Source organism: Nannospalax galili, unplaced genomic scaffold (assembly GCF_000622305.1).
Source record: "Nannospalax galili isolate Female #2095 unplaced genomic scaffold, S.galili_v1.0 scaffold89, whole genome shotgun sequence".
Taxonomy (NCBI): domain Eukaryota; kingdom Metazoa; phylum Chordata; class Mammalia; order Rodentia; family Spalacidae; genus Nannospalax; species Nannospalax galili.
The window spans coordinates 150,216-174,316 of NW_008359211.1; the positions used below are offsets into that span (position 1 = coordinate 150,216).

General features: G+C 44.2%; 2 protein-coding genes across 18 annotated transcripts in view; one reads left to right on the top strand and one right to left on the bottom strand.

Annotated features, from left to right (window-relative positions):
- LOC103725603 (RNA-binding protein 14) overlaps positions 1-24,101 on the top strand; it is a 225,448-nt gene that overhangs the window by 30,252 nt on the left and 171,095 nt on the right. The window lies entirely within an intron of this gene.
- LOC103725564 (RNA-binding protein 4B) lies at positions 11,772-22,150 on the bottom strand. 3 transcript variants are annotated; one of them, XR_001872168.2, is made up of 5 exons: positions 22,014-22,150; positions 21,048-21,471; positions 14,993-15,663; positions 13,185-13,405; positions 11,772-12,375 (listed from the first exon to the last, which is right to left on the bottom strand). XR_001872168.2 is itself a non-coding variant. In XM_008822858.3 (4 exons), the coding sequence occupies exons 2-3, from the start codon at positions 21,457-21,459 to the stop codon at positions 15,002-15,004; spliced, it is 1,074 nt and encodes a 357-aa protein (XP_008821080.1). In that variant the 5' UTR covers positions 21,460-21,471; positions 22,014-22,149; the 3' UTR covers positions 11,772-12,375; positions 14,993-15,001. The 3 variants fall into 3 exon arrangements, 1 of the variants encoding a protein (XP_008821080.1); XR_606863.3 differs by having other exon boundaries at positions 11,772-12,456; XM_008822858.3 differs by lacking the exon at positions 13,185-13,405 and having other exon boundaries at positions 22,014-22,149.

Below are 24,101 nucleotides of genomic sequence, written 5' to 3' on the forward strand. Positions count from 1 at the left end.
GCCCCCCAAATCCAGTTTTTGTTTCCTTGTTTTTTTTTTTTTTTTGGTCTTTTTTGTTATTTTGTCCCGTCCTGTGTCCTATCCGTATGTCATCGTCCTGTCCGTCCATCCGTGTATCGTGCCCTCCCCCCCCTCCCCGGAGCTAAGGACCTTGGGCCTGCTAGGGAAGTACTCTACCACTAACCTAAATCCCCAACCCCTGAATTCAGTTCTAGACCAGCCAAGGCAACAGTGCAGTCCTCTTCAGTTGTATTCAGGCTGTAATACAAGATTGGCAATTAGTGCAAGGCAGGGCCAGAACAGAATTTTTTTGGTCTGTTCTGAAAGAGCTATGTGGTGTTAGCATGATTGTTCTGGTAAGGGTCTTTTCCTGGCTCCTTATCTACTACAGTGTCATCGAATAAGGGAAGTGAGAGAGGGACCTTTGTGGTCTCTCACAGGTTGCTAAGGCATGAAAGCTCTGCTTTACCCAAAGACCCTACCATCATTTTGGAGATTACAGTTTCAAGCATGAATTTTGAGGAGAGCACAAAGATTTTAACCATAACAATATTTATCTTAATTGTTCAATATAAATTTATGAGAATAAGGAAACCCAAAGTATCAGAGAACATTGTGGCCAGCATCTGAAAAGAAAATAGAAGAAGTTGTGTCTTTGACCTCAGAAAGATGGGCAGACTTATCTGTACCTAATGACAGCTCATAGGGACTTGCGTTTTGAGAGTCTTCCTATAGCACTTGCTGAGGCTGTTCTCAATCTCAACCTATTTATATGTCCATTTTGATTTTTGTTTTTTAGAGACATGGTCTTCTCATCTAGTCTAGTCTGACCTACAACTAAAATCTTGTTTCTGCTCACTGGCATACTAAGAATAGGCATGTGCCACCATGTCTGGCCCCTGCCCCCCCCATCCTCTTTCAGGTTTTTGAGATAGGGCCTCCCCCTTGGCTATGTAAACTTTGAATTTGCTGTGATCAACTTGTGATCATCCTGCCTCAGCTTCCCTTTTTTCCCCCATTTACTTATGTGTGTGTATGTGTACCTACTTACATGTACCACATGTGTGCAAATGCCTGTGGAGGTCAGAGGTGGTGAGATCTGGAACTGGAGTTAGAGGTGGTTGTAAACTGCCTGTGTGGGTCCTGGAAACCAAATCTGGGTCCTCTGCAAACAGCCAGCCCTCATTCTTTATTTTTAAATTTGATATACATGAGTTGGGTGTGTAGCATATCTCTTTGTTATTTTACTTCCTGATTTTGCCAGGTAAGATTTAAGTTTAAACATCAGAGTTGAGTTTCCAGTCTTTCTGTATAATCAGTGTTTGTGCTGCGTGCTTTTTTTCACTTGAAGAACATGAGAAGTACTCCTTTCTCTCTTTTTTTTTTTTTTTGAAACAGAGTCTCCTTATAGCCTCAGCTGGCCAGGAACTTGTTATGTAGATCAGGCTGGGCCTTGAACTTACAGATATCCTCCTGCCTCTGCCTCCCAAGTGCTGGGTTTAAAGATGTGTGCCATCATACTTAGTGTACTTTTTACCTTTTTGATACCATTTTAAGTTTATTTGGTACATAATGTGAACTGGGTAGCTGAATTTGTTTTCTTAGTGACCACAAATTTGAGAAAGGATTTGAAGTCTCAGTTAAGAAAAGGGCCAGCTAGTGACATGTGTCAGCTGGTAAAAGCTTGACAACCTGAATTCTATCCAGCTCTAGAACCCATGGTGGAAGGAGAAAACTGACTACTGAAAGTTCTCTTACTTAGACCTGTGCTCGCTCTCTCTCTCTATCTCTCTCTCTCTCTCTCTCTCTCTCTCTCTCACACACACACACACACACACACACTGTAATTAAATTTAAATGTAAATCTCAGCTACAGAAAAGCTATGAAGTTTTGGCATCTTTTTCTTATGAAGGCATGATGATGTGTCTTGCTTACTGTAATTCATCCTACTTACCCAAGGGAACCACTGCTCAAGAATAGGTTATAGCTACTAGTAGCAAAATAAATCCTGATATAAATTGGCTTGGGGTGCTTTGAGTTTTAATAGATTTGCTGTAGTTTGGCATGCTTATTTCTTGGAGGAACTTAAGCTATAGGATTCTACCATCAACATATAAACCAAATTTGTAGCAAACACATAGTTTTATATTTTACTTTTGTACTGGGAATTGAACTTAGGGTCTTAACTTGCTGAGGAAGTGCTATTAGCTACATTACCAACTTTGTGTTGGGGTGGGGGCGGTGCATGCCACTATTTGTATATGTGTGAGGCCAGAGGTTGACAATACTTTCTTTTGCCCTCCACTATGTTTTTAAAAACATTTTATGTGTGTGAGGTGGGCATGTGCTTTTACCTACTGAGCCACTGCTGGCCACATTCATTCATTCATTCATTCATTTATATGTGTGTGTGTGTGTGTGTGTGTGTGTGTGTGTGTGTGTTTATAACATTTTACTTTTGATTATGTATATATGTCTGGGGCGGGATATGTGCATGTGAGTGCAAGTGTGGCAGAGGCCATAGGCATTGGATTCCCTGGCTATGGAGTTAACAGGTGTTCTGAACCACCTGACATGGATGGTAGGAACTAGGGAGTATCAATTTCCCTTAACAGCTGAGCCATGTCCAGCCCTGACACATTGTATTGTTATGAGTCAAGGTCTCTGACTAAACCTGGAGTGCTCCCTTTCAGACTAGCTGGCCAGCAAGCCTGTCCCCTCACCTGTGCGTTTACAGGTCTCACCATTTTGGCTGGCTTTTATGTGGATGCTGGGGATCCAGGTTCAAGTTAGCAAGCACTTTACTCACTGAACCATCTCTCCAGCCCTAGATGAAATTTAAGATTTGAATGTGAGTCAAAGATGTGGGGATGTGTGGGGGCGGGGGTGTTCCAGGTAGAGACTTGGGCTTATTTCAGGCTTTAAAAAACTTCTGTGTAGCTGGGCATGGTGGCACATGCCTTTAATCCCAGCACTTGGGGAGGCAGAGGCAGGCGGCTCTCCGTGAGTTCAAGGCCAGCCTGGTCTACATAGTGAGTTCCAGGACAGCTGGGGCTATAGGGAAACCCTGTCTCAGGAAGACCCCCCCCCAAAAAAAAAACCCACACAAAAAAACCTGTGTAATCAATTTCTTTTACAGGATTTTAAACAGAGAAGTACTGTGATATAATTAAAAAATATTTTTGGTGCTGCGTACTTTTAACCCAAGGCCTGGTGTATGCTACGTGCAAGTTTTCTATCACTTCTCAGTCTTAAGTCTTACTAAATTGCCTGGGTTCTCCTTGAACTCACTCTAGCCCAGGCAGACCTTGCACTAAGGATCTCTTACCTCAGTTTTCTCTGTAGCTAGGATTATAGGCTCAGGCTAGCAGACCCTGAGTTTTATGGGATCCACATGGTAGGAGAAGAGGACCAAGTTGTCCTCTGGCCCCTCCACATGTAAAAGAACCCCCCCCCCCAATAAATATAAAAGAACTCATTCCTATATTCCATTTTGCATAGTTCTATTTATTTCATTAGCCTGTGTTAATTAACAATGGATTTCCCCTTTTTTTCGGTTATTTGAGGTGACCTTTCCCCAGCTGACCTGGGATTTGCTATGTCTGAGATACCTGCCTGCCTCTGCTGGGATTAAAGGCATGAGTCACCATACCCTGCTGATAATGGGTTTATGTATTTTGATCCTCTTCCCTCCCCTCTCTTCCTCCCTCCCTCCCTTGGTCTTGTCACTCTGTCACTCTCATTGACCCCTTCCCAGCTAATTCACTGCCCTTTTTCTTTTTTGTGATCCAGTGAGTTTAAGTAATTATGGTTCTTATCCCCTAGCAGTAATTAACTGCTTACAGATCCTCCAGGAGGGATGGGAGCCTTATGAGCACTTACCTCCTCCATAATAGAGGTCTCAATTTTGTGCAGGTCTTAAGTGATCACAGCAGCTGTGAGTCGTTAATGCAGTGGCCATGTCTGGCCAGGAATACAGCATTGCACAGAACCTTCCCCCTTCTGGCTTTTGTATTCTGTCTATGCTCTTTTCTGTAATGTTCTTTAACCTTGGAGCAGGTAATATAAATGTCCCACATAGGGCTGAGCATTTAACAGTCACGTAGTTCTTGTCATTGGCCAGTTATGAATCTGCAGCCACTGGCATCCACTGCCAAAAGAAGCTTCCAATTTGATGGGCACAGCATGCCCATTTACAAACAGTAGTAGCTTCCCTGCTTCTAACCAAGACTTTTGACTAGGTTTACAGTACCAGGAATCCAGTCAGAAAATGGTTGGTTACCCTCATAGCAGTCATGCCATTATTGTCCCATGGGCTTATTTTGCCTGGCAAATTGATAGGGTAGCATAGAGTGTCTGTCTGTAGTTGAGTAAGATTGTGCTTCCCCAGCACCCTGCATAATCAGCACTATGAAAGCTAATTAGCAGGGAGGAGGAAGCTTCTGGCTGAGTTCCAGCTCGATTTCTCTTGTTTTGCAACCAAATTAGTATAGTATCTTCAGCACCACAGTCTTAACATCTAGTTCTGGTGAGCAACCAAGTTTTGGGGGTCTGGGTTTTCCCTGACCAGTACAGGTAGGTAGCCCACCTCTAAGCACTGGGGTTTTTGAGTTTTTTTTTCCAGTTAATAACCTATGACTTCTGGAAGCAGTTTTAATAACCCAGGCAGGGATACCTCCATTCAAACTTTAAAAGTTAGCTTACAAAGTAGCAGGTTTCCTAATGGCTTTTTCATACATCCTTAGTTTTGATTGGTCCTCTTCCCACCTCCTCCTCTTCACTTCTCCCTGTCCTTCTCAGTATATTCTATTATCCTCTCCATTAAAGCCTTTGTTCCCCTATCCCATGGCCCCTTTTCTACTTTTCTGGCTCCTGCACACATTCACCTCAGGGTTGCTGGGATTAAAGATAATGTGCCACCACACCCAAGTGTCAAAACAGTGTTTTTTTGTCCAGTTCACATTTATTTTTACGATCATACACAATAATATTCAAGTATCCAGCTGCTTCTCAGTGGTCAAGCAAGTCGTGTGTCTTGCTTAAAGGCCTTCAGAAGTTGTTACTTGAATTGGCCTCAAGGCTTCCTGAACTTAGATAATGCCTAGCTCTCCACATACTATAATTGCAGTTTCTCTTTGCAGTGGTCTTCAATAAATGTTACTGGTTGTTGAGAGGAATGAATCAGAAAGACAAAAGTTAATCTAGACCTAGTGGTGCACCTCTGTAACCCCAGCTATTCAGGAAATTGAGGTAATGGGATTGAATGTTCAAAGGTTGCCTGAGCTATATGGAGTGAGTTCAAGGCTAGCCTGAGCAATTTAGCAGGAATCTGACTTTAGGTGGGGGAGTGCTTGCCTAGCATACATAATGATCCTAAAAAAACTGAACTAGGTGTCGGGATGTAGCCTAGTGGCAGAATGCTTGACACAAGAAAGGCTGCCCTTTGTTAATCTCTAGAACCATGAAAATTGAAAAAAAAAATTGGACCAGAGAATGTTTTTGAGTTTCTACCACTATAGCCCCAGTTACTGCCTGGAGCACACAAAACAGGCAGTATGTGTGTATGGAAACTGTCCTTTGAGTGTTATGCTTCCCTTGAGTATATCACCTTTGCCGCCTCTATCTCCATCCACTGCCATAACAGCCTTTCAAGAAACTCGGAGTCAAGAAATCTGGTCCAGTGCCAGATTCTCAAATAGGACAGACCACAGGATTCACGGATGGCCATTTTAGGGCTAGAATAGTTTAGCCAGTAAGCTTAAGAGTTCAGCAATTGGGCTGGAGAGATGGCTCAATGGTTAAGAGCACTAGATGCTCTTGCAGAGGATCTGGGTTCTATTCCCAGCATTCACATGGAAGCTAACAGCCATCTATAACTCCAGTTCCAGGAGATCCTATGCTATCTTCTGACCCTTGGGCATTGCATAACACGAGTGCACTTACATATAAGTAATACATTTATACACATAAAATTTAAAAAGTTCAGCAATATAGAACCGGACGTGGTGGCGCACGCCTGTAGTCCCAGCACTTGGGAGGCAGAAGCAGGCGGATCTCTGTGAGTTCAAGGCCAGCCTGGTCTACATAGTGAGTTCCAGGACAGTTGGGGCTACAGGGAGACCCTGTCTCAAAAAGAAAAAAAAAAAAAAAAAAAAAAAAGTTCAGCAATCTAAATCCTCTGTAATAGCTTAAGCTTGTGATCCCAGTATTTGAGAAATAGGATTATCACAGTTTAAGGCCTATTTTAGGAAGAAGAAGCTCTGTAGGAAGGCAAATGTGTGGAAGTGTTTGATCTCCCAGGACGGCCCTGTAGCTTGGAGATGGAGATGTCTTCCCCAAGGGCAAAACTCTGGCCCTGCCAGCTTTCCTTCTTTGCTTCACTCAGTCCCACATAGGCTTTCCATCTCCATGTGTCCCCCTTGACAGTTACAGCATGGTTAGGTAGGGTTACCAACAGTTGGCCTTGCCATATGAGAAACGAAAACCTCCCTTCTCTAATACTCCTGTGTATGGACAGGACTCCAGGATCTTTTTTTTTTTTTTTTTTTTTTTTTTGAGACAGGGTCTCCCTGTAGCCCCAGCTTCCCTCCATCACATAAATCCCCCTGCCTCTGCCTCTGCCTCTTGAGTGCTGAGATTAAAGGTGTGTACCATCATGCCCAGCCCTCTCCAGGGCCATTTGCCAGCTGCCCATTTGTATTTCAGTGGTTTTTCTTCCTGCAGTTTTCTGCTATGGTGAACAAGCATCAGAAATTAGGGTGAGGGGCTTCTCTTTACTGAGGTGGGGCAGATCATATAACCTCTCTAAATCTCAGATGCCCTAATTACTTTGAGTCAACTATACTTTTTACTGGGTCTTGGGATGAATGTGTTTGTATTTGGCCTGGATCCTCCAAAGACTTAGAAACCTAAGGCAACTATGCATAGAATTCATCTCACCAGATTTTTTTTGTTTTGTTTTGCCTGTGGGTTCCTGGAGCTAATTTTGATGTTTCTGTACCTGTCTCCTTGGCAGAGATAACCCTGTTCTCCAGAAACCTTGACCCAAGATTCTTTTGACAAATTGATAGCTCTTCCTAGAGATGTATGTTTATTCTCCTTAAGGATCAAGTGTGTTGAGTCAGATCCTGACAGGTCACGAAGCCATCTGGGGCAGATTGCTTCCCTTTGGGGACCATTTTGCAGACAACCCACCTTCTGCCCTAGGCAAAAGCTCTTGGAGCACAGCAGTGCTGAATGGTCTATATTTTCTGTGCTGCACTGTCTTCACTGTGACTGAAAGTCAAGGAAAGGAGTAGTTGGCTATCTCAGGCAGACCTAAATGGTGAAGCAAGGTCGAATTACAGGAGCTTTTGGCAGGCAGATTGAAGACTCAATAGTTCTGGCCTCTCTCAACCCTAGAAAGGTGCTGCACAGGCACCCAGGGAGTTCTCAGGCTCCACTGAGGACAGTCTGGCTGTATTTGTCCAAGGCAGTGGTAATAGCTATATCAGGTTAGGGTCTATTTTCCCTTGTACTGCTAATGTGTTACAGAATGTTGCTGCTATGCCCTGAGCCCTGCCCACCTACATGACTGTACCAGGAATTCATGGAAGTCAAAAGACCTGGGGTATTATCCCCCCCACACACACAAAAAAAAAAACAAAAAACTGGGCCTGGAACTTTCCTCAGTTCTCATCCCTCACAAACATCTAATCTGCCAGGTTTGGTGGCACAGCTTGGTCCACATGGTTCTAGGCCCACTGGTGCTACAGGGAGATCCCTGTCTCAAAAAGACCAAAAAATTTTTTTGTTGTATTTTGAGTGTGTGGGTGCCATAGGGAATGCCATTTTGTGGGTGGATGTCAGGGAACTTGATGGAGTCAACTCCGGGTAGGTCCCAGAATTTGAACTTAGGTTGTCAGCCTTGGTGACGAGCACCTTTACACACTGAGCCATCTTGATAGCCTTTCCTTTCACTTTTCAAAAAAACAACAACAAAAAACCCAAAAAACAGCATCTCATGTAGCCTAGGCAGACCTTGAGTTCACTGTGTAGTAGAAGATAACCTTGAATAGATTTTCCTGCTACTCCCCTCCTGAAAGCTAGGACTAAGTGTATACTTCACCAAGGCTTTGCTTTTTAAAAAAGCTTCTTAAAATTTTTTATGTGTATGAGTATTTGCATGTATGTGCACCATGTATGCATAGCTGCAGAGGCCAGAAAAGGATAGCCAATCCTCTGGAACTGGAGATACAGATGGTTATGAGCCACCATGTACTAGGGTACTAGGAATTGAACCTGGGTCCTCTGGGAGAGCATCTAGTCTCTTAACCACTGAGCCATCTCTCTAGTCCCAGGCTTTGTGTTCTTAATCTCTAAGTGCAAGTAAGTGGCCACGCAATACTAACCTCAGAACCTTCCTAACCCATCAGTCATAGTCTCTTTATCATTGCTGAGGGACCTTATATCATTCCATGTCCCACAGCACTCAATTCAGACAAGGCCTGGCCCACAGCAGGTGCCCAGCAACCATTAGAGTAGGAGAGTGCCCATCCCTTTCATTACTGCTTGATCAGTTCCACAGATCTAAACTCTCAGACTACCACCTGAATTGTGCATCCTCACCAGTGGTCCATTTTCCTGTCATCAATGTATTCATTTAAAAACATCTATTTTCCTGACCAGAACAGGAAGCACATTAACCTCACATCTTTTCCCTCTTTGACCAGTAATCTGAAGAAAAATTAAACCTGTAGGTAAAAATGAAACTTTTTCACAGTCTGCTACAAGGCTCACCATGAATAGTGCCCCTAACTTCTGATTTCCTCCTGTAGCTTTCTCCAGCTACAGAGCTGCCTTTCTGTCTCCTCATGGGGGTCATGCTCTCCCTGCACTTGAAATACCCATGCTCTTCAGTCTGTGATCTCACATTATGCATCTGGATCGTTTTAGTACTTAACACAGTGTAATTAAGGTTTACTTCTGTAGTAGGAACACGTTCATCACCATGTCCTGGTACATAGCAGGAGTTCAAATAGGAGATAAAGGAATTCAGGAGCATTTAGTCTGATGGGTCTCATAGGACCCTGAAATATTTTGTTGAGAAACTTCATCTTGGTGAATAAAAGGAATTCTGTACCTACCACATGCAACTAAAACAGGTTAGGAATACATGGATTTGTTTACGAGACAGTTTTTTTTTAATTTATTTTATTTTATGTATATGTATGTATTGCCTGCATGTAGGTAAGTGCACCTGTGTCACGCAGTGCCCGCAGAGGTCAGAAGAGGCTGTCGAATCCCCTGGGACTGGAGTTACTTACAGTTGTTAGCTGCTGTGTGGGTGCTGGGATTTGAATCTGGGTCTTCTACAAGAACAACCAGCTTCTTAACTGCTGAGCCATCTCTCCAGCCCCACCCCACTAGACAGTTTAAAAAAAATATTTTTATATGTATGAGTGTATTGCCTGCATGTGAGTGCACCCGTGCCGTGCAATGCCACAAGAGCAGTCAGTGTCTTTAATCACTGAGCCATCTCTCCAGCCCCTACTAGACAGTTTTTAACTGACTGAACACTTGACACCTTTCCAGCATTCATTGTTTTGGAGAAGGTAAAAGGATTTTCTAAGGGAGAAATCTTTGTATAATTCTACAAGGCCTTTTCTCTTAATAGTCATCATGTAAGTTGTACTGACCAGTGGAGTAGCTATTAGCCCCTGTGGCTTCCTGAATCACAGGAAAATTCATGGGGCTGGAGAGAGGGCTTAGCAGTTAAGAGCACTTACCACTCTTCAGAGGACCCAGGTTTGGTTCTCAGCACTCATGGCTAGCAGCTCATAACTGCCTGTAGCTCCAGCTCCAGGGGATCCAACACCCTCTTTTTGGCCTCTGCAGGTACCTACCCATCCCACACATAGAAATACAAAATAAAACACTGGATTTCTCAGTACTATTAACTACATTTTAAACTCTCAAAAGCCGTATGTTGCTGCAGATTGAACAGCAGATAGAGAACTCTACTGCTGCCAAGTTTTATCTGACCATGCTTCCGTAGAACTGTTTGTACAAATCTTTTTTCTTGTATGTCCTGCCAATGTTGGGGGGGGGTCAAGAAAAAAGAAATCAAGATACATTAAATATGTTAAATTTCTCAAAGCCTAACACAGAAGACCACCAGAGATTTTGGTGAGGTCAATACCTGTACATCTTTAGTTGTGCCTAGTGCTGTGCATGCCAACAACAAATCCAGCATCTTGTTTTTCTTTGTGTAAAAACAGGAACAGTCCTGCCTCCCTGTGGAATGCTGAAAGTTCACACAGGCCTTTTGTACTTTACTGGTTGGGGTATGGGCAATGACCTCTTCTCTACTCAAAATGTCAGGGAAAATTATTTCATTCCTCCCTATCAGACCTGTTTTAAGCATAAAAATCTATGGGGAGACTGGAGGTGGTGGCATACTTCTATAATCCCAGCACTAGGAAGAGTAGGGCAGGAAGACTGAGTTGGCCTGGATTAGAGAGCAAGCAAGGTTGCTATCACAAAACAAAGTAAAGTAGGTGTGTCAAGGTTTGGGTTATAACAAGAGTAGGTGTTCTTGGCACTAACAAGGCCTTGTGTTGATTCCTAGTCCCTCCCTCGTGGGGAACATTTGATGTAACTGTACACAAAACTTTACAGGTTGTCAGAATGTACATGCCATCGTTTCCACATAGGGCACGGTAAAACTTAAGTAGGACTGAGTCCATAATAAAAAAATATAAAATGTTCATTAAAAAATTAGTCCCAGCACTCGGGAGGCAGAGGCAGGTGGATCTCTGTGAGTTCAAGGCCAGACTGATCTACATAGTGAGTTCCAGGCCAGCTGGGACTACAGGGAGACCCTGTCTCAAAGACAGAAAACAAAAAAAAAATCTCAGACTGAGTGTCATGGTTCATGCCTATGACCCCAACATTTGGGAGGTAGAAACAGAGGGCTCAGGGGCTCAAGACCAGCTCAGAAAGTGAGTTCTGCCTCAAAAAATGAAAAAAGACAATGTAACTCAGTTGGCAGAAACTAGGTATGGTGGCATATGCATGTAAACCCAGCACTCGGGAGATGGCTGTAAGAATCAGGAGACGAAGTCCTTTTCAACTATAAAGCTAGTTTGATGCCAGGCTAGGCTACATGAGACCCTGTCTAAACAGATGGGAGGCCTCAGTTGAAAGCTTGCTGCTAAAGCATAGGACTTGAGTTCTGATCTCTTGGAAAAGTTGGGTCCTGAGGTGATGGGGCGGGGGCAGAAGGGAGATGGGAAGCAAGAGGTGGTTCTAGGGCTTGTTAGCCAGCTATCTGAGCCATATAATAGTGAGCTGTAAGTTCAGTAAAAGACCCCCATCTTGGGGAAAGAAAGTATACCTGAGGAAGATACTGTCTCGATCACACACAAACATACACACACACACCCCTTTAAAATTTCTAGAAGGGCTAGTGAGAAGTAAAAATTCTTGCTGCAGAAGTCTGATACCTGAGTTTGACCCCTGAAACCCACAGTGGAGAGAACCAATGCTCCAAAGTTGTCTTCTGACCTCCACCTGGGCACCTGCACTCACACATGTACAACAATGACAGAAGGACTGGAGAGACGGTTTAGTGGTTAAGAGCTCATAACTGCTCTTACAGAGGACCCACATGGTGCATTTTTCCTGCATTTTGGACATAACGCTCAGCTCATTTGCGTTTTGTAGCTCAGGCACAAGTGGGAAATGAGAAGACAATAGTGGCAAATAACAGTCACATGAGTAGAAAAAGTTTTAAGTGTTAGAAACGTTTATTTTTCAAAATTTTTTTTAAAAAAATGGGAGGAGTGGACTAAAACAAGGCTAAATTTCAGCTTTATGCTGTACCACGATCACAGGTCAGACAAAAACAAAAAATCAAACAGAAAACGCAAAACAAAACAACAAAACCCCCAATGGTCCTAGCAACTTCAGAAATTAGCTTCAATGTTAGAGTCCAAAGCTAACAGAAGAAGAAAAGGCTGCTTTCCACTACATGGTCACTTTAAAGGGAAAGGAGATGCTGCAGGTAGGCAGGGAGAAGGGCTCAACTCCTAGGGAAAGCAAGATCAGAGGGGCTTCACTGTACAAGAAAAAGGGGATGCCAGCATAATCCTTACCTAGGGCTGTTCAGAGGCTGAGAATATAAGGAACAGTGAAAGGCTACAGATAACTAGCATCAGGAGGAAAGAAAAGTCAACTTAGAAGAATTAAATTAAGAAAGAAAACATAGTTGGTCACAAATTCCTTTGTTTACTGAAACATGAAGCAATGGAAACATCCCGGCAAAGGGGACCGCGCGGAGCAAGTTCTCATATATGACCGCAGCCCAAGGATTCAGTCCGCAATTATCCTACCTGAAAGAGAGCACAACACAAGAGGCTTACACAGTGCCTGGAGAGCAGCTTGGCTTGGAGTACAAAGGCCCTGGTCCCATCCTGTATTCCAGAGGGAGGGGTTGGGGGAGAGGGGGGAGAACAAAGAACAAAACAAAACCAAGTCAGACTGGGTTGAATGTATAGCCCACAAAATCACCCAGGAGTCTAATAGCTATATATAACCTACTCACAGCTATATGGAAGGCAAAGCTATACCTAACTTAGAGCTATATGGAAGACAAGATACAAGACTGCTGTCGTTAGTGATAAACTCAGCTTTCTTGTTTTCTCTTAACCTAGGTAACCTAGGCTACCACTGCTTCAAAAAAGGTACAATTTTTCAGTAACTACAGATTAATTTTGGGGTCCAGAAAAAAAGGAAAATATGCTGAGATACCATATATGGTCATTTTTCTCCAATTATGTTGCCCAAGATGGTCATGAACTTCTGGGCTGAAGCAATCTTCCTGAATAGCGAGGTCTACAGGCATCCACCACCCATGCCCAGCCCAATTTCACTATTATGTTTCATTTTAATCTTCCAAAGTAAACTTTAAAAAATGATAGTCACAAAGAACAGGGTCTCAGAGAACACTTGGCCATTCATCTTTCAACATATCTACATGTCACAGTCACAGGTTCAGAGCCACAGTCTCAGTAGTTACCCTGACTGATCAAATCTCCCTTGATTAATCAAAGAAGAAACCACTGCTAGGATTGTCTAATTCTTCCATTGATGATGGGGATTCCAGACACCAATGGCTGGGGGAAAAAAAAAGTTAACTCACACCAAGTTCCTCTACTTATTACAGACAAAGGGCCAAATCTTGGTCTTGATCTGTGCCAATCGACTTCAAAAGTTGTGATGTTCTTGGTCAGTTCTGTAAGGGTGAGACCTGAATTTGGATCCCCAATAGTTGTGGAGTATTTCATCCTGGCAGCCTCATTAACATCAGGCTCCTGGGACTGCAACCAACTCAGGGTTATTCAGTCCATTTGAGGTTCACACCTGGAAGGTAAGTTTCTTTAAAAGTCATCACTAAAAAGAGGTTAGGTGAACAACTACTGTATTGAAGTTAAAATTCACTTTCACAATGTCCTAACAATACCTTCTTAAAGGCTACAATATACTAAATATTTTAACTTTGAAACATTGAGAGAAACAAAAGTTATCTAACAGAGTAATGCCAACTTACTTCAAAGCTAGATCCAGCTAATGGATCTAATGGCTAACTCCATTAGATCTCTCTCTCTCTCACACACACACACACACAGCTGAACAATGGTTTTAGGAAATGTTTGACTTGTCAAACATTCCTGCCTTATTTTTTAATCACACGGACAAAAGGGATGGTGTTAGGAAACCTGGAAGTTCAGTGGTAACTTGGTTTAACTCCATTACTGGGGCTCTAATTCAAGTGATGCTTAATTTCAAAGTATAAGGAAAACCATGACAGTATAAAGTTGTAAATGTCATTTCCACTCTGGGGAGACTTCTCATTTCTGGACATGGCTAATTGTTCTCACCATTCCAACACCATATACATTTCCTGAAAGAGGAAATATTAAATTTCCAATTGGAATCTATGTTTTATTCTTTGAATGTTCGCGTGAACAAAAATTGCTGAAACAGCAATATGGTCTACAAAGAACTAGGGCTTAAGTGCCTATATGGAATAGATGCTCTGGACTCTGGACTGGCATAAGGACTACATGGGACAGAGCATTCAAACATTCAGAACTCGAGTGTCTTAGAACTAAACACAATATTTAGAGGGTTTTATCTGACCTACAGAGTAGGGCACTTAAGAGCTTCCTTTGGGAAAGGCTCATGATCCAAGAAATAGGGTTTATTTATTTATTTATTTATTTATTTATTTATTTAGTGACAGGGTCTTGCTACATTATCCAGGCCGGCCTGGAACTTGCTATGCAGTGTAGCTGTCCTCTTAACTCAAGATCATTCTCCCTCATCCTCCCTGGTGCTGGGGTTACAGGCATGTACCATCATGTCTTATTCCAAGAAAGAGTTTTATTAGCCAACCATAAACCCTGAATTTAAAATCCTCATTGTGCTATTCTTTTGTGACAGGGTCTTGCTACATTATCCAGGCCGGCCTGGAACTTGCTATGCAGTGTAGCTGTCCTCTTAACTCAAGATCATTCTCCCTCATCCTCCCTGGTGCTGGGGTTACAGGCATGTACCATCATGTCTTATTCCAAGAAAGAGTTTTATTAGCCAACCATAAACCCTGAATTTAAAATCCTCATTGTGCTATTCTCATTAAACAAAGGGCTCTTAAGGAATGTTAACTCATTTAAAATGTTTTTTGTAACCCAAATCTGTTTACAGCTGACTAAATGATGTTCTTACTAACAAACTGAGTTTGTTGCTCTCTCCAAAGAAACATGTCACACTAAATCCTCAACAGGCCAAATGAACCTGTGGTCTATGGCAGAAAAGTACTGAAAAGACATGAATTTTGCTTTTTTGGCTATGGTCCTGACAGTTAGGCAGGTGGCTCTGGTCTCAATGAAGCAAAGATCTCTTGTAGGGGAACTAAATGCAAACCTCAATCACACCCACCCCTCTCACCTCCAGTTTTTAAAAGGCTGAATATCGTGCTCGGTCCACATACTGCTCCCGCTCATACCGGGCCATGTCATACAGTGAATTCCGCGCAGCTGCTGAAGCCTGAGACAGCTCGCTCTCTGGCCCATAACCGTAGCCCTCTCCAACTGCAGGGAGCACAGCTGTATTTCGACGCAACGGGCTCCTGTCCCTTCCATAATAGGAAGAGGAGGCAGCAGCAGCCATAGCAGCTGAGCTGGCAGGGGAGCCAGAGTTCTGCAATAGGTGTCTGTCATAGGGGTCAACGTTAGTGGAGTTGAGGTGACTGCTTACAGCTGAGCTCTGGACTTGAGGCAGATGAGACATGGTCTGCTCTGGGTAATTGTAGGCAGAAGCTGCTGCTGCTGCTGCTACAGCTTCATAAGAGCGGACTCTGTAGCGCTTATAGTAGTCGAGTGCTCCATAGGCATCATTGTAATACATGGACTCCCCATAGCCCATGGTGTAGGGTGTGCGCACTGCTCCATACTGTTCATTGTACTGCTCAGTAAAGTCTGCCACACGCCCTGTACGGTCCACTGGGCACTCCTTGGACCAGTGTCCTTCTTTCCCACAGCGATAGCAACCACTCTGGTCTCCCATCCCAGGGGCAGTCCGAAGTCTGCTGGTCGACAACTGCACGTGCATTCGTTTGCCTTGAGGAAATAGATTAAGGATACCATTACTCATTGACATTCTTTACCCTCACTCAAATAAAAGCATAAGATGACATACATACATTCCTGTCACCCTATTTAAGCATCCCCTCCACAAAAGAAACTGCAAGTTTCAACAGAGATAAGAGCTAGGAAATGTGAGTCTGTAGAGGCCATTCAGTCTGTCTCATCTACACCAGCAGCATACCAGACTCCCTCCTGCTGGACTTCACAAAACTTCCCCATGCGAAAAGTGAAAAGATGCCTACTGTTTACTACAACTGTTACTACTTCCAAACCAAACGTCTAACAAAACCTCAGTTAATACCAGGGGTTTTTGTTTTCAGTCTTTTTGAGGCAGGGTCTCCCTGTAGCCCCAGCTAGCTCACTATGTAGACCAGGCTGGCCTTGAACTCAGAGATCTGCCTGCCTCTGCCTCCCCAGTGCTGGGATTAAAGGTGTGCACTACCACACCTGGCCACTTAATACCAATTTTGGAAAACATCTTTCCCACCTCCCAACAATTTAGCTCAGTTTTAAAAACACATGTTGCTTAAGCATGTGTGAGACCCTGAGTTCAAACCCCAGCACTGCACTGAATAAGCAAAAAAACCCCAAAAACCCACAAGCAAACTAACCCAGCCCAAGAAGTCTTCTACCATGTTTCCTCCAGTGACTTCTGCAGGTACCACCAGATGATTATGTTGGGAACCCAAATCATGCTTGGTACAAATCATCTGCTTTAACCTCTGTACATGAGCGTTATAAAAGCCCCTCTGGATTTCAACTCCATTCCTAGTTTTTTCCTGAAGGGCAAAACAATTTGAGCAAAGCTTCTTAGAAGAATTAAACCTTAGAACAGTGCCAGCTTCTGGGGCCAGGAAGGTACCTCAGTGGTAGAGCACTTGCCTCTGAAGGCCAAGCTCAATCCCTAGCACCACACAAAAAAAATAACAGTACCAGGTTCTAAGGGACAAGGTGGTAATAGAATGATCAAATCGTCCTACAATCCCTTACCTAGGATTCTCTACTTGTTAGAGAAATGCAGCATTTGCCTAAAGGGATCTTAGCACCCCGTCAACAAATCACATATCCTACTTCAGTAAATCGTCACTGAGGAACAGCTAAGAAGAGATCTTTGCTTAGAGCTTATGTAGCATCAAATCCAAGGACTCTTGTTTCCTCTGACTTGAAAGCTATTCTTTAGCAAAAACAGATGCTCAGGCTTCTGACCTCAGCTGCTGGTAGACAGTATTCACCACCACCAATGCAGACAGTAGACATCAAAGACATTAATTCTCTGATTTTGGAGATTAAGTATTTCCAGTCTAGCAGGGTGTACATGCCTCTAATCCCAGTACTCTGGGGAAAGGGAGGTATATCATATCTCTTGTGAGTTTCAAGACCAGCCTTGTCTACTCAGTGAGTTCCAGGCTAGGCAGGGCTACACAGTAAGACCCTCTCTCTAAATAAGTATTTTAAATCTGTTGTTAGAAGGGACACAATGCTACCTGTACTTAAAAACATTTCTGTCCCATTTATATCTCAAATGCAAAGTTCTCTGATTTAGGAGGATGAACAAGGTGATTTTGGTTTTCAAACAGAAATGCACAGTGACATTAAGCTTTATGATAGACATGCTACTACAATTCTGAAGTCAGGGTAACCATGCTGGATCTAAAAAGCCAATCCAGAGGACCTAGAAGTTATTTGTAAGGGGGGAAAAAAAGGCCAATTAAGTTTGCTCTTTTATTAAATAAAATATGGTAGTTTTATCCTGCTATCTGGGCTCTATTCCTGCCCTTTTTTCTTTTTACTTAAGAGGGTGGGAACACTTTAGTTCATAAACATCTGTGGCAAAAACCTACCTCTAGTTTTGAAAAGGATACTAGTCATTTTTGTTGTTTACCTAGAACTAAAAAGACAAGTGATAGGTGGCTCCCTTGATTTACACTCTTTTGAAAAGTTAAAACCAAGATTTTAATTTAAATCTTCTAAAACTCTTAAAATAATTAAAAAGTGCCATGCTTCTGTTTTATTACCTTTAGAAACCAGGTCAGAGAAAATTAAGACAAATTTTACCACTCTACTAGATTCAGATAGGCCAAACTCTTAGATTTTCTCAGACCTCCAAGTTACTGAAATTTGCCAGTATTTTCCAGAAAACCAGCCCAATAAAAGTATTTTCTCTTGACTGCTGGAACAGAAAAGAATATTAAAACGCTAAAAAGGTGGGAAACTTGGAGGTCCTAATTTCTGAAGTTCTATCATGGGTTAGGACCCAAAGAACACTGGAGATGTAGCTGCTAGAATAAGCATTCTGATCAATGCTGAAAACGACACCCCTAAATTCTTACATATCCTTCCCAATTCAGCTGCCCGGATGGTTACTTGGGAACAGCTTCCTTATGGTTTCCAATGCAAACTCCATTCACTGCTGCCTGTGGAAAGGAAACATCTTGAAAGACCCAGGTAAATTCAGATTCTACTTCACCTTCTTATAAGTTACACAATCCAAAAACTTAAAATTTAGACAAACATTAACATGCAAAAATAAAAGGTTCAAAAGATGCTCAAAATGGCACATTTTAGTCTCAACAGGCTTTAAGTAATGACTTAGTGTGGTGGCACATGCCCCTAATCCCAGCAGTTGGGAGGCGGTGGCTGGTGGATCGAGGCCAGCCTGGTTGGTCTACACAGTGAGTTCCAGGCTGACTGGGGCCTGGGGTCGGGGGAGGCTTTAAGTAGAAAAACATGCAAACCATGTTTTTAGAAAAGTCTCTTTTTTTTCTTTTTTGGTCTTTTTGAGACAGGGTCTCCCTGTAGCCCCAGCTGTCCTGGAACTCACTTTGTAGACCAGGCTGGCCTTGAACTCACGGAGAGCCGCCTGCCTCTGCCTCCCAAGTGCTGGGATTAAATGTGTGCGCCACCACGCCCAGCTAGAGTCTATTTTCTATAGAACTTCTACTCAAGCCAGATGCGATAGGATCATGCCTATAGCCCTTAGCACTCAGGAACATGAGACAGGAGGGTTTTGAGTCTGAGAGCCAGCCTAGGCTTTATAGCAAGACCCTGCCTCAAAAAAAACAAACAGAAAGGAGTTGGAGAGATAGCTCAGTGGTTAAGAGCACTGGCTGTTCTTGCAGAGGACCTGGGTTTGGTTCTTAGTACCCATGATTGGCTAACAACCATTAGTATTCCAATTCCAGGGGATCCAACACCCTATTCTGACTTCCTCAGGCACCAGGCACACACGTGGTACACATACATATATGCAGGTTAAATGTTCATACACATAAAATAAAAATAACCAAATCTTTTAAAACAGCACCCTCCCCCGATTTGTGACTTATCCAATACTAAACTTTCTCTTGTCACCTGGAAAAAATCAGTTGATTATAAAAATATCTGCATGTATTTTGGAATAAACCACTCTCCAGAAGGGCCAGGCAGAGAACATGAAAACCAAATAATTCTTTTCCAACTCAGTTTATTGTCTGTACTTTCTAAAAATACCTCATGGATCATTGCATTATTTAGAACCCATTTGCTATGTAATTTTACCTGTTATTAAACACCAGGGCCAACCAAGGAGCACACCTCAGTGGTACTGTACACTTAGTATGTACAAGATCCTGGGTTCAATCTCCAGCACCAAAACTCAAAAGCCACACGCTCATCCTAAGCCAGCACCCCTGAAAGCTACCTAATTTCTCTTACAGACATTGCCCTCCCTTTCCTCTTAGTTGTAATGAAAAATGCAAGGGCATAAGTATTGTACTACTAGAATATATCTGCAGAGCTAGTGCCTGACTTTTGAGTCTTTTTGCATGTTACCTGAAGAACTCTCCTTCAGGGTTGAGGATATATAGACCAATGGTAGAGCACTTGTCAAATATTTGTGGGGCCCTTGCATGGCCCTAGGACTGAGGATGGGTACCCAAGAAAACTCCATCCTTACTCTCCCTCGTCTAGCCATGATCTTCTTCCATATCAAGTGAAAACAATTAAGAATGCTTTCAAAGTTGAAGTGTCTAGGGTTGCTCCAAAATAAAAGAAGAATATAAATTTTAAAAGTTTAACTGTCACCTTTTAAATAACTTTCTAACCAAGATAGAAACAATCAGGTTGCAGGTAGCACTCACCTTTCATTAGAAACTGCTTTAACCGCCCAAATGCACCTAGTCCCTCACTCTAGTCTCACTATCTTCCTGTGAGGGAGGTTCAGCAGGGATTGTTATTTTGTAAGGGAGAAAAGCACAGAGAAGTTAAACACTTGCAACTTGCTGGTTAACAGTGATTACCTGCAACTTTTGCCCAGTGTTCAGTAGTTAAAGGCAGGGTATCACTGAAGGAGCTAGAATACATGATGGCTCCTCTAATTTTCTTAACCTTTTCTGACCAACTTTCCTGCACTCCCCTCCCCCCCATTTTATTTCATTCACTTTCTAGGTTTAACAGAGGACCTTTAAGTACTTCTTAATGCTTTTAGTGGCATTTAGGGTAAAAGGGGTCTTGACTTAAGAACCACAGAAGTAGCCTTGAATGTATGGTCTAACATGACAGTGTCAATAAAAACTGTAGAACTGTGCTATCCAATGAACTTCCTAAGATACAAGAATGTTCTGTTTCTTATTACAGTAGCATTTCCCTTGTACCACTAATGTGTACTTCAAATATACACACTTTAACTAGAAAAAACAACTCTGAAGTTTTACTTCAACTAATGTAAATTCACTAGCTACATGTAGACAGTTGCTGCCATATTAATCACAGGTCTAGTTTTCAGACAATTTCTTGTGGTATTAATAACAGGTGTATAATTACATAAGTAATATAAGTTCTAGCATGCCTATACTGAAATTTCCTCGAAAGACAGACCACCATTCCCATTCAACCTCAAATTTCTAGAAATTTTCTATTTTTCCCCTTAGAGTTAAACAGTAATAGTAGGTAGAGCAGAAGAGCCCATGACATGTTTTCTGGCCCTGCATGTAATCCACAGACTCAACACATTTGAACACCCCAAAGACAGTCATCCCCAATGTAGACTTTACAGCCTTTCCTCTGCATCCTTTTTCCCTCTTTCCCACCACTGTCCTTCACTCACAACAAACGCAGCAACTAAGTCAGACACCCCCACCCCCCACCCCTGGGACTTCACCCATCAGCACTCATTTGCCCAGGCAGCTTAGATTTCTAATAGCACTCAAGTGAATGAGGACTAAAAGTCATCCGACAATTTGTGATCCTACACCCTTGTGGACAGTAAATTAGGCTTCCGAGAGTCAACCTCGGCTATTTCTTTTGGCGCGGGAAGCCGCTCTCCCACCCCCGTGGTCTTGTGCTCTTGCCTCTGCCACCCCAGCCCCAGAACAGTTCACCTTGAAACTCTGTGTTGTCGAGGCCCCTGATGGCCTCCACTGCATCCTCTGCCCGCTCCATGTGTACAAAGGCATAATCTTTCACGATGTCACATTCGATGACTGGGCCATACTCCTCGAACTTGGCCCGCAGCTCTTGGTTGGTACAGGTGGGGCTGATGTTGCCCACGTGTAACTTGGTTGAAGCTTTGCTCTTATTCTTGCTGGCTTCCACGTTGATGTTCACTCCGTGCAGCTTGTAGTGGTGCAGGTTGCGAATGGCATCCTCAGCGGCCGTCTTGTCCTCTATATGCACAAAGCCATAGTTCTTAATGATGTCACATTCCAGCACCTTCCCATACTGCTCGAAGAGTGAACGGATCTCCTGCTCTGTGGCCTCCCGGGGCAGATTTCCAATGAACAGCTTCACCATCCTGGCGAGGGCCTGGGAGAGAGAACACAAGGCTTCGCAAGTCAGGTGCAGGGTGGGAAATGGAATTGCACACACCGGACCGCCCGCACCTTCCCGACCCAACTCGGGCCGTTCCGAGAGCCGCACCACGGAGTGCACCAAGCGGTTGCAGGCCCGGCTGCCATGCCCACCAGCTCGGCGTCCAGGCGCAGGTCCATCTCTGAGAGCCGGCACCTTAACCCACGGGCTGGCGGCTCCGGGTCCCGGCACGGGAGGAGACCGGAGGAGCCAGACAGGCGGCAAGCGCGGCGGGCCGCCGAGCACCGGGGTTTTGGAGGGAAAGCCGAATCCCTCTCAGGAGCACCCCCGTCCGTTCCCGGGCCCAGCCTCCGGCTCCCTCAGCCCAACAAAGACTCGGTCCGACCCCTGCCCCGCCCCCTCCGGGGACCCGGCCCCGCCTCCTTCTGCTCTTCCCGGGACCTTCCCGGGCCGGACGAGAAGCGGCAAACCGGGCCCTCCCCGGATCACGAGAGGACCGCCAAGCCCGCCCCGGCTCCCCGCACGCCCTTTCGTACCTCCGGGTGGCGGCGGCGGCGGCGGCGGGTCCCGCGTCAGAGAGAACCCTACAAAATGGCGACGGCCGCTCGAGCCTCGGCGCGACCGGGCGCTTTCTCGCGCGCCAGCTCACGCACGCGCGAGTGCGCGCTGCCTGCCTTCCCTCCCCCTCGCTGCCGCCGGGCGACCAATCCTGCGGCCTCACACAAAGGACCTCGCCACGCGGGGTGGGGCCAGGCGGTGACGGCGCTGCAGGGGAGGGGGGTCGGCCCGCCCCCGGCCCCTTCCAGCCAATCAGCGCTCTGGGCGGGGTCACGACGCTGGCGTCGGAAGCGCAGGGAAGCAGCAGTGCCTAGCTGGTGGAGGGCTGGGGAAGCCTGGGCCGTCACAATGGGCCGCGCTGATCACCGGCGGCGCTGGTGACAAAGACTCGTTCATCTGCTTGCTCTCAGCGGACGGCGACATTCCGGAAACGCAGGCCCCACCGCATCCTAGACAAGCCCGCTTTCTCACCACTTTACAGTGTAGCCGCCAGGGCAAACGTGCTATACCCTGGAGGGGAAACAGGGTGGAGGAGTAGAAAGGTGCTCTGTGGCGACACTTGTACTTCGTGGTTATTCAGGAATTGTTACCTCCCCCGCTGCTGCATAAGCTCTTTCCGCGGGCCCGTCTTGGTTCCCAAGGCATTCACCAGAGTCCCAGAGAGAGTCTTGGTTTGGGAAGGTGACCAGGGCTCTATGTCCATTCCGAGCTGCTGGGAGGTACAGGTAACTGTCGCTCTTCCGACCTAGGGCTCAGAATTCGTCTGCGGTCCAAGGGCACCTCCTGGTGGCGGAAGGGAGGCTGCTGGGTGGATTGCTTTCACCCTTCAACAAAGCACAGACCTTTAAGGAGATTGAAGGATGGTGCTTATCTCCTCACAGAGGCACAGGGTGGTTGTCAAACACCTTCTCTCGCTGTGGTAGCTCCAATACCAGCTTCTCCAATACCATCAAGGCACAAAGATGCCCTCCTCCCCTCAAACTATTTGGAATCGTTTCTCTCACTGAATTCTTGTTTCTCAGTCATTTCAGAAGTCTTTCCAATTGTAATAACTTTTTAAAATTTCCTTATTTTTTTAGAAGCAGCATTTAACATACACAAAACAATTTCCAAAGCAAAGCTACATCTCTTTCAAAAGTGGCTATAAATTTTTTTTGGTTCACAGTTGAATTAATATAGTTACACAATATTGAACTCAGTATAAACCCTGTAAGACATAAGATTGAATGAGTTTTTAACCTTTAAAAAAGATCTCTTTCATTTTAAAATATAGTTTCTTATAGGAAGACTCATTGTTTTTGGTAATAACACTTAGATGTTGGTGCATGCATCTTTAATCTGTATGTATCTGATTATTACTAGTCATGGTCTGTTGCACTCAGATCCTTGGCATCTGTGTATGGATATAAAGTCATCCGGTAGATTTCAGTGGTAATGTTTATCACCTCTACTAATTAACATGATGTAAAATTTTATGTTTCTTCCTCAAATATAACTCATTTTTTAAATTTGTTGATTTTTTTTGTTCACACAGAACATCCCAATCTTATACTTCTATATACCCACTTCCCAGATGGCATCCCCCCACTGGCGCCCTTTTACTCTGTCTTCCCTGCTACTGTCTGCTGTGTTGTCAGCACCCCAGCCGTTCCCCAATACCTGTCCATCCAGTGAATCTAGTCAGTCTGTCTAGAGATCCTTGTTTTAGGAAGGTCAGCTGTTCCTCATCTAGCAGCAATCAGTTGCCAATATTCCTTTAGATAAGATTGGGGTTTCCTGTTCATTTTCCCAGTTCTATGTTGGGTTACCATCTGGGAGTCTCTTGGGCCACTCTGGCCAACAACTCAAAAGAAGGTATCGCCTGTCGTTGTTTCATGTTATGTAGCTTTTAGCTACACAAATGGACTTTTAAAGAATTATATTGATCCCTTTGGTTGTTTAAGACCCTACAGTTAGCCCAGATGAACCAATTTATTTTTACTCTTAAGGTCGTTTGAGGATCTGTTCCTCAGGGGTCACATGGGCTTGGGAGGAGCCCCTGGCTCCATTCTTTTACCAGTTCCATC

Excerpts from the sequence above, each read along its gene's own strand:
- LOC103725564 (XM_008822858.3), bottom strand. The coding sequence starts at position 21,459 with ATGGTGAAGCTGTTCATTGGAAATCTGCCCCGGGAGGCCACAGAGCAG. Across the intron at positions 15,664-21,047 it reads CGACAACACAGAGTTTCAAG|GCAAACGAATGCACGTGCAG; the intron begins GTGAACTGTTCT and ends TATTTCCTCAAG.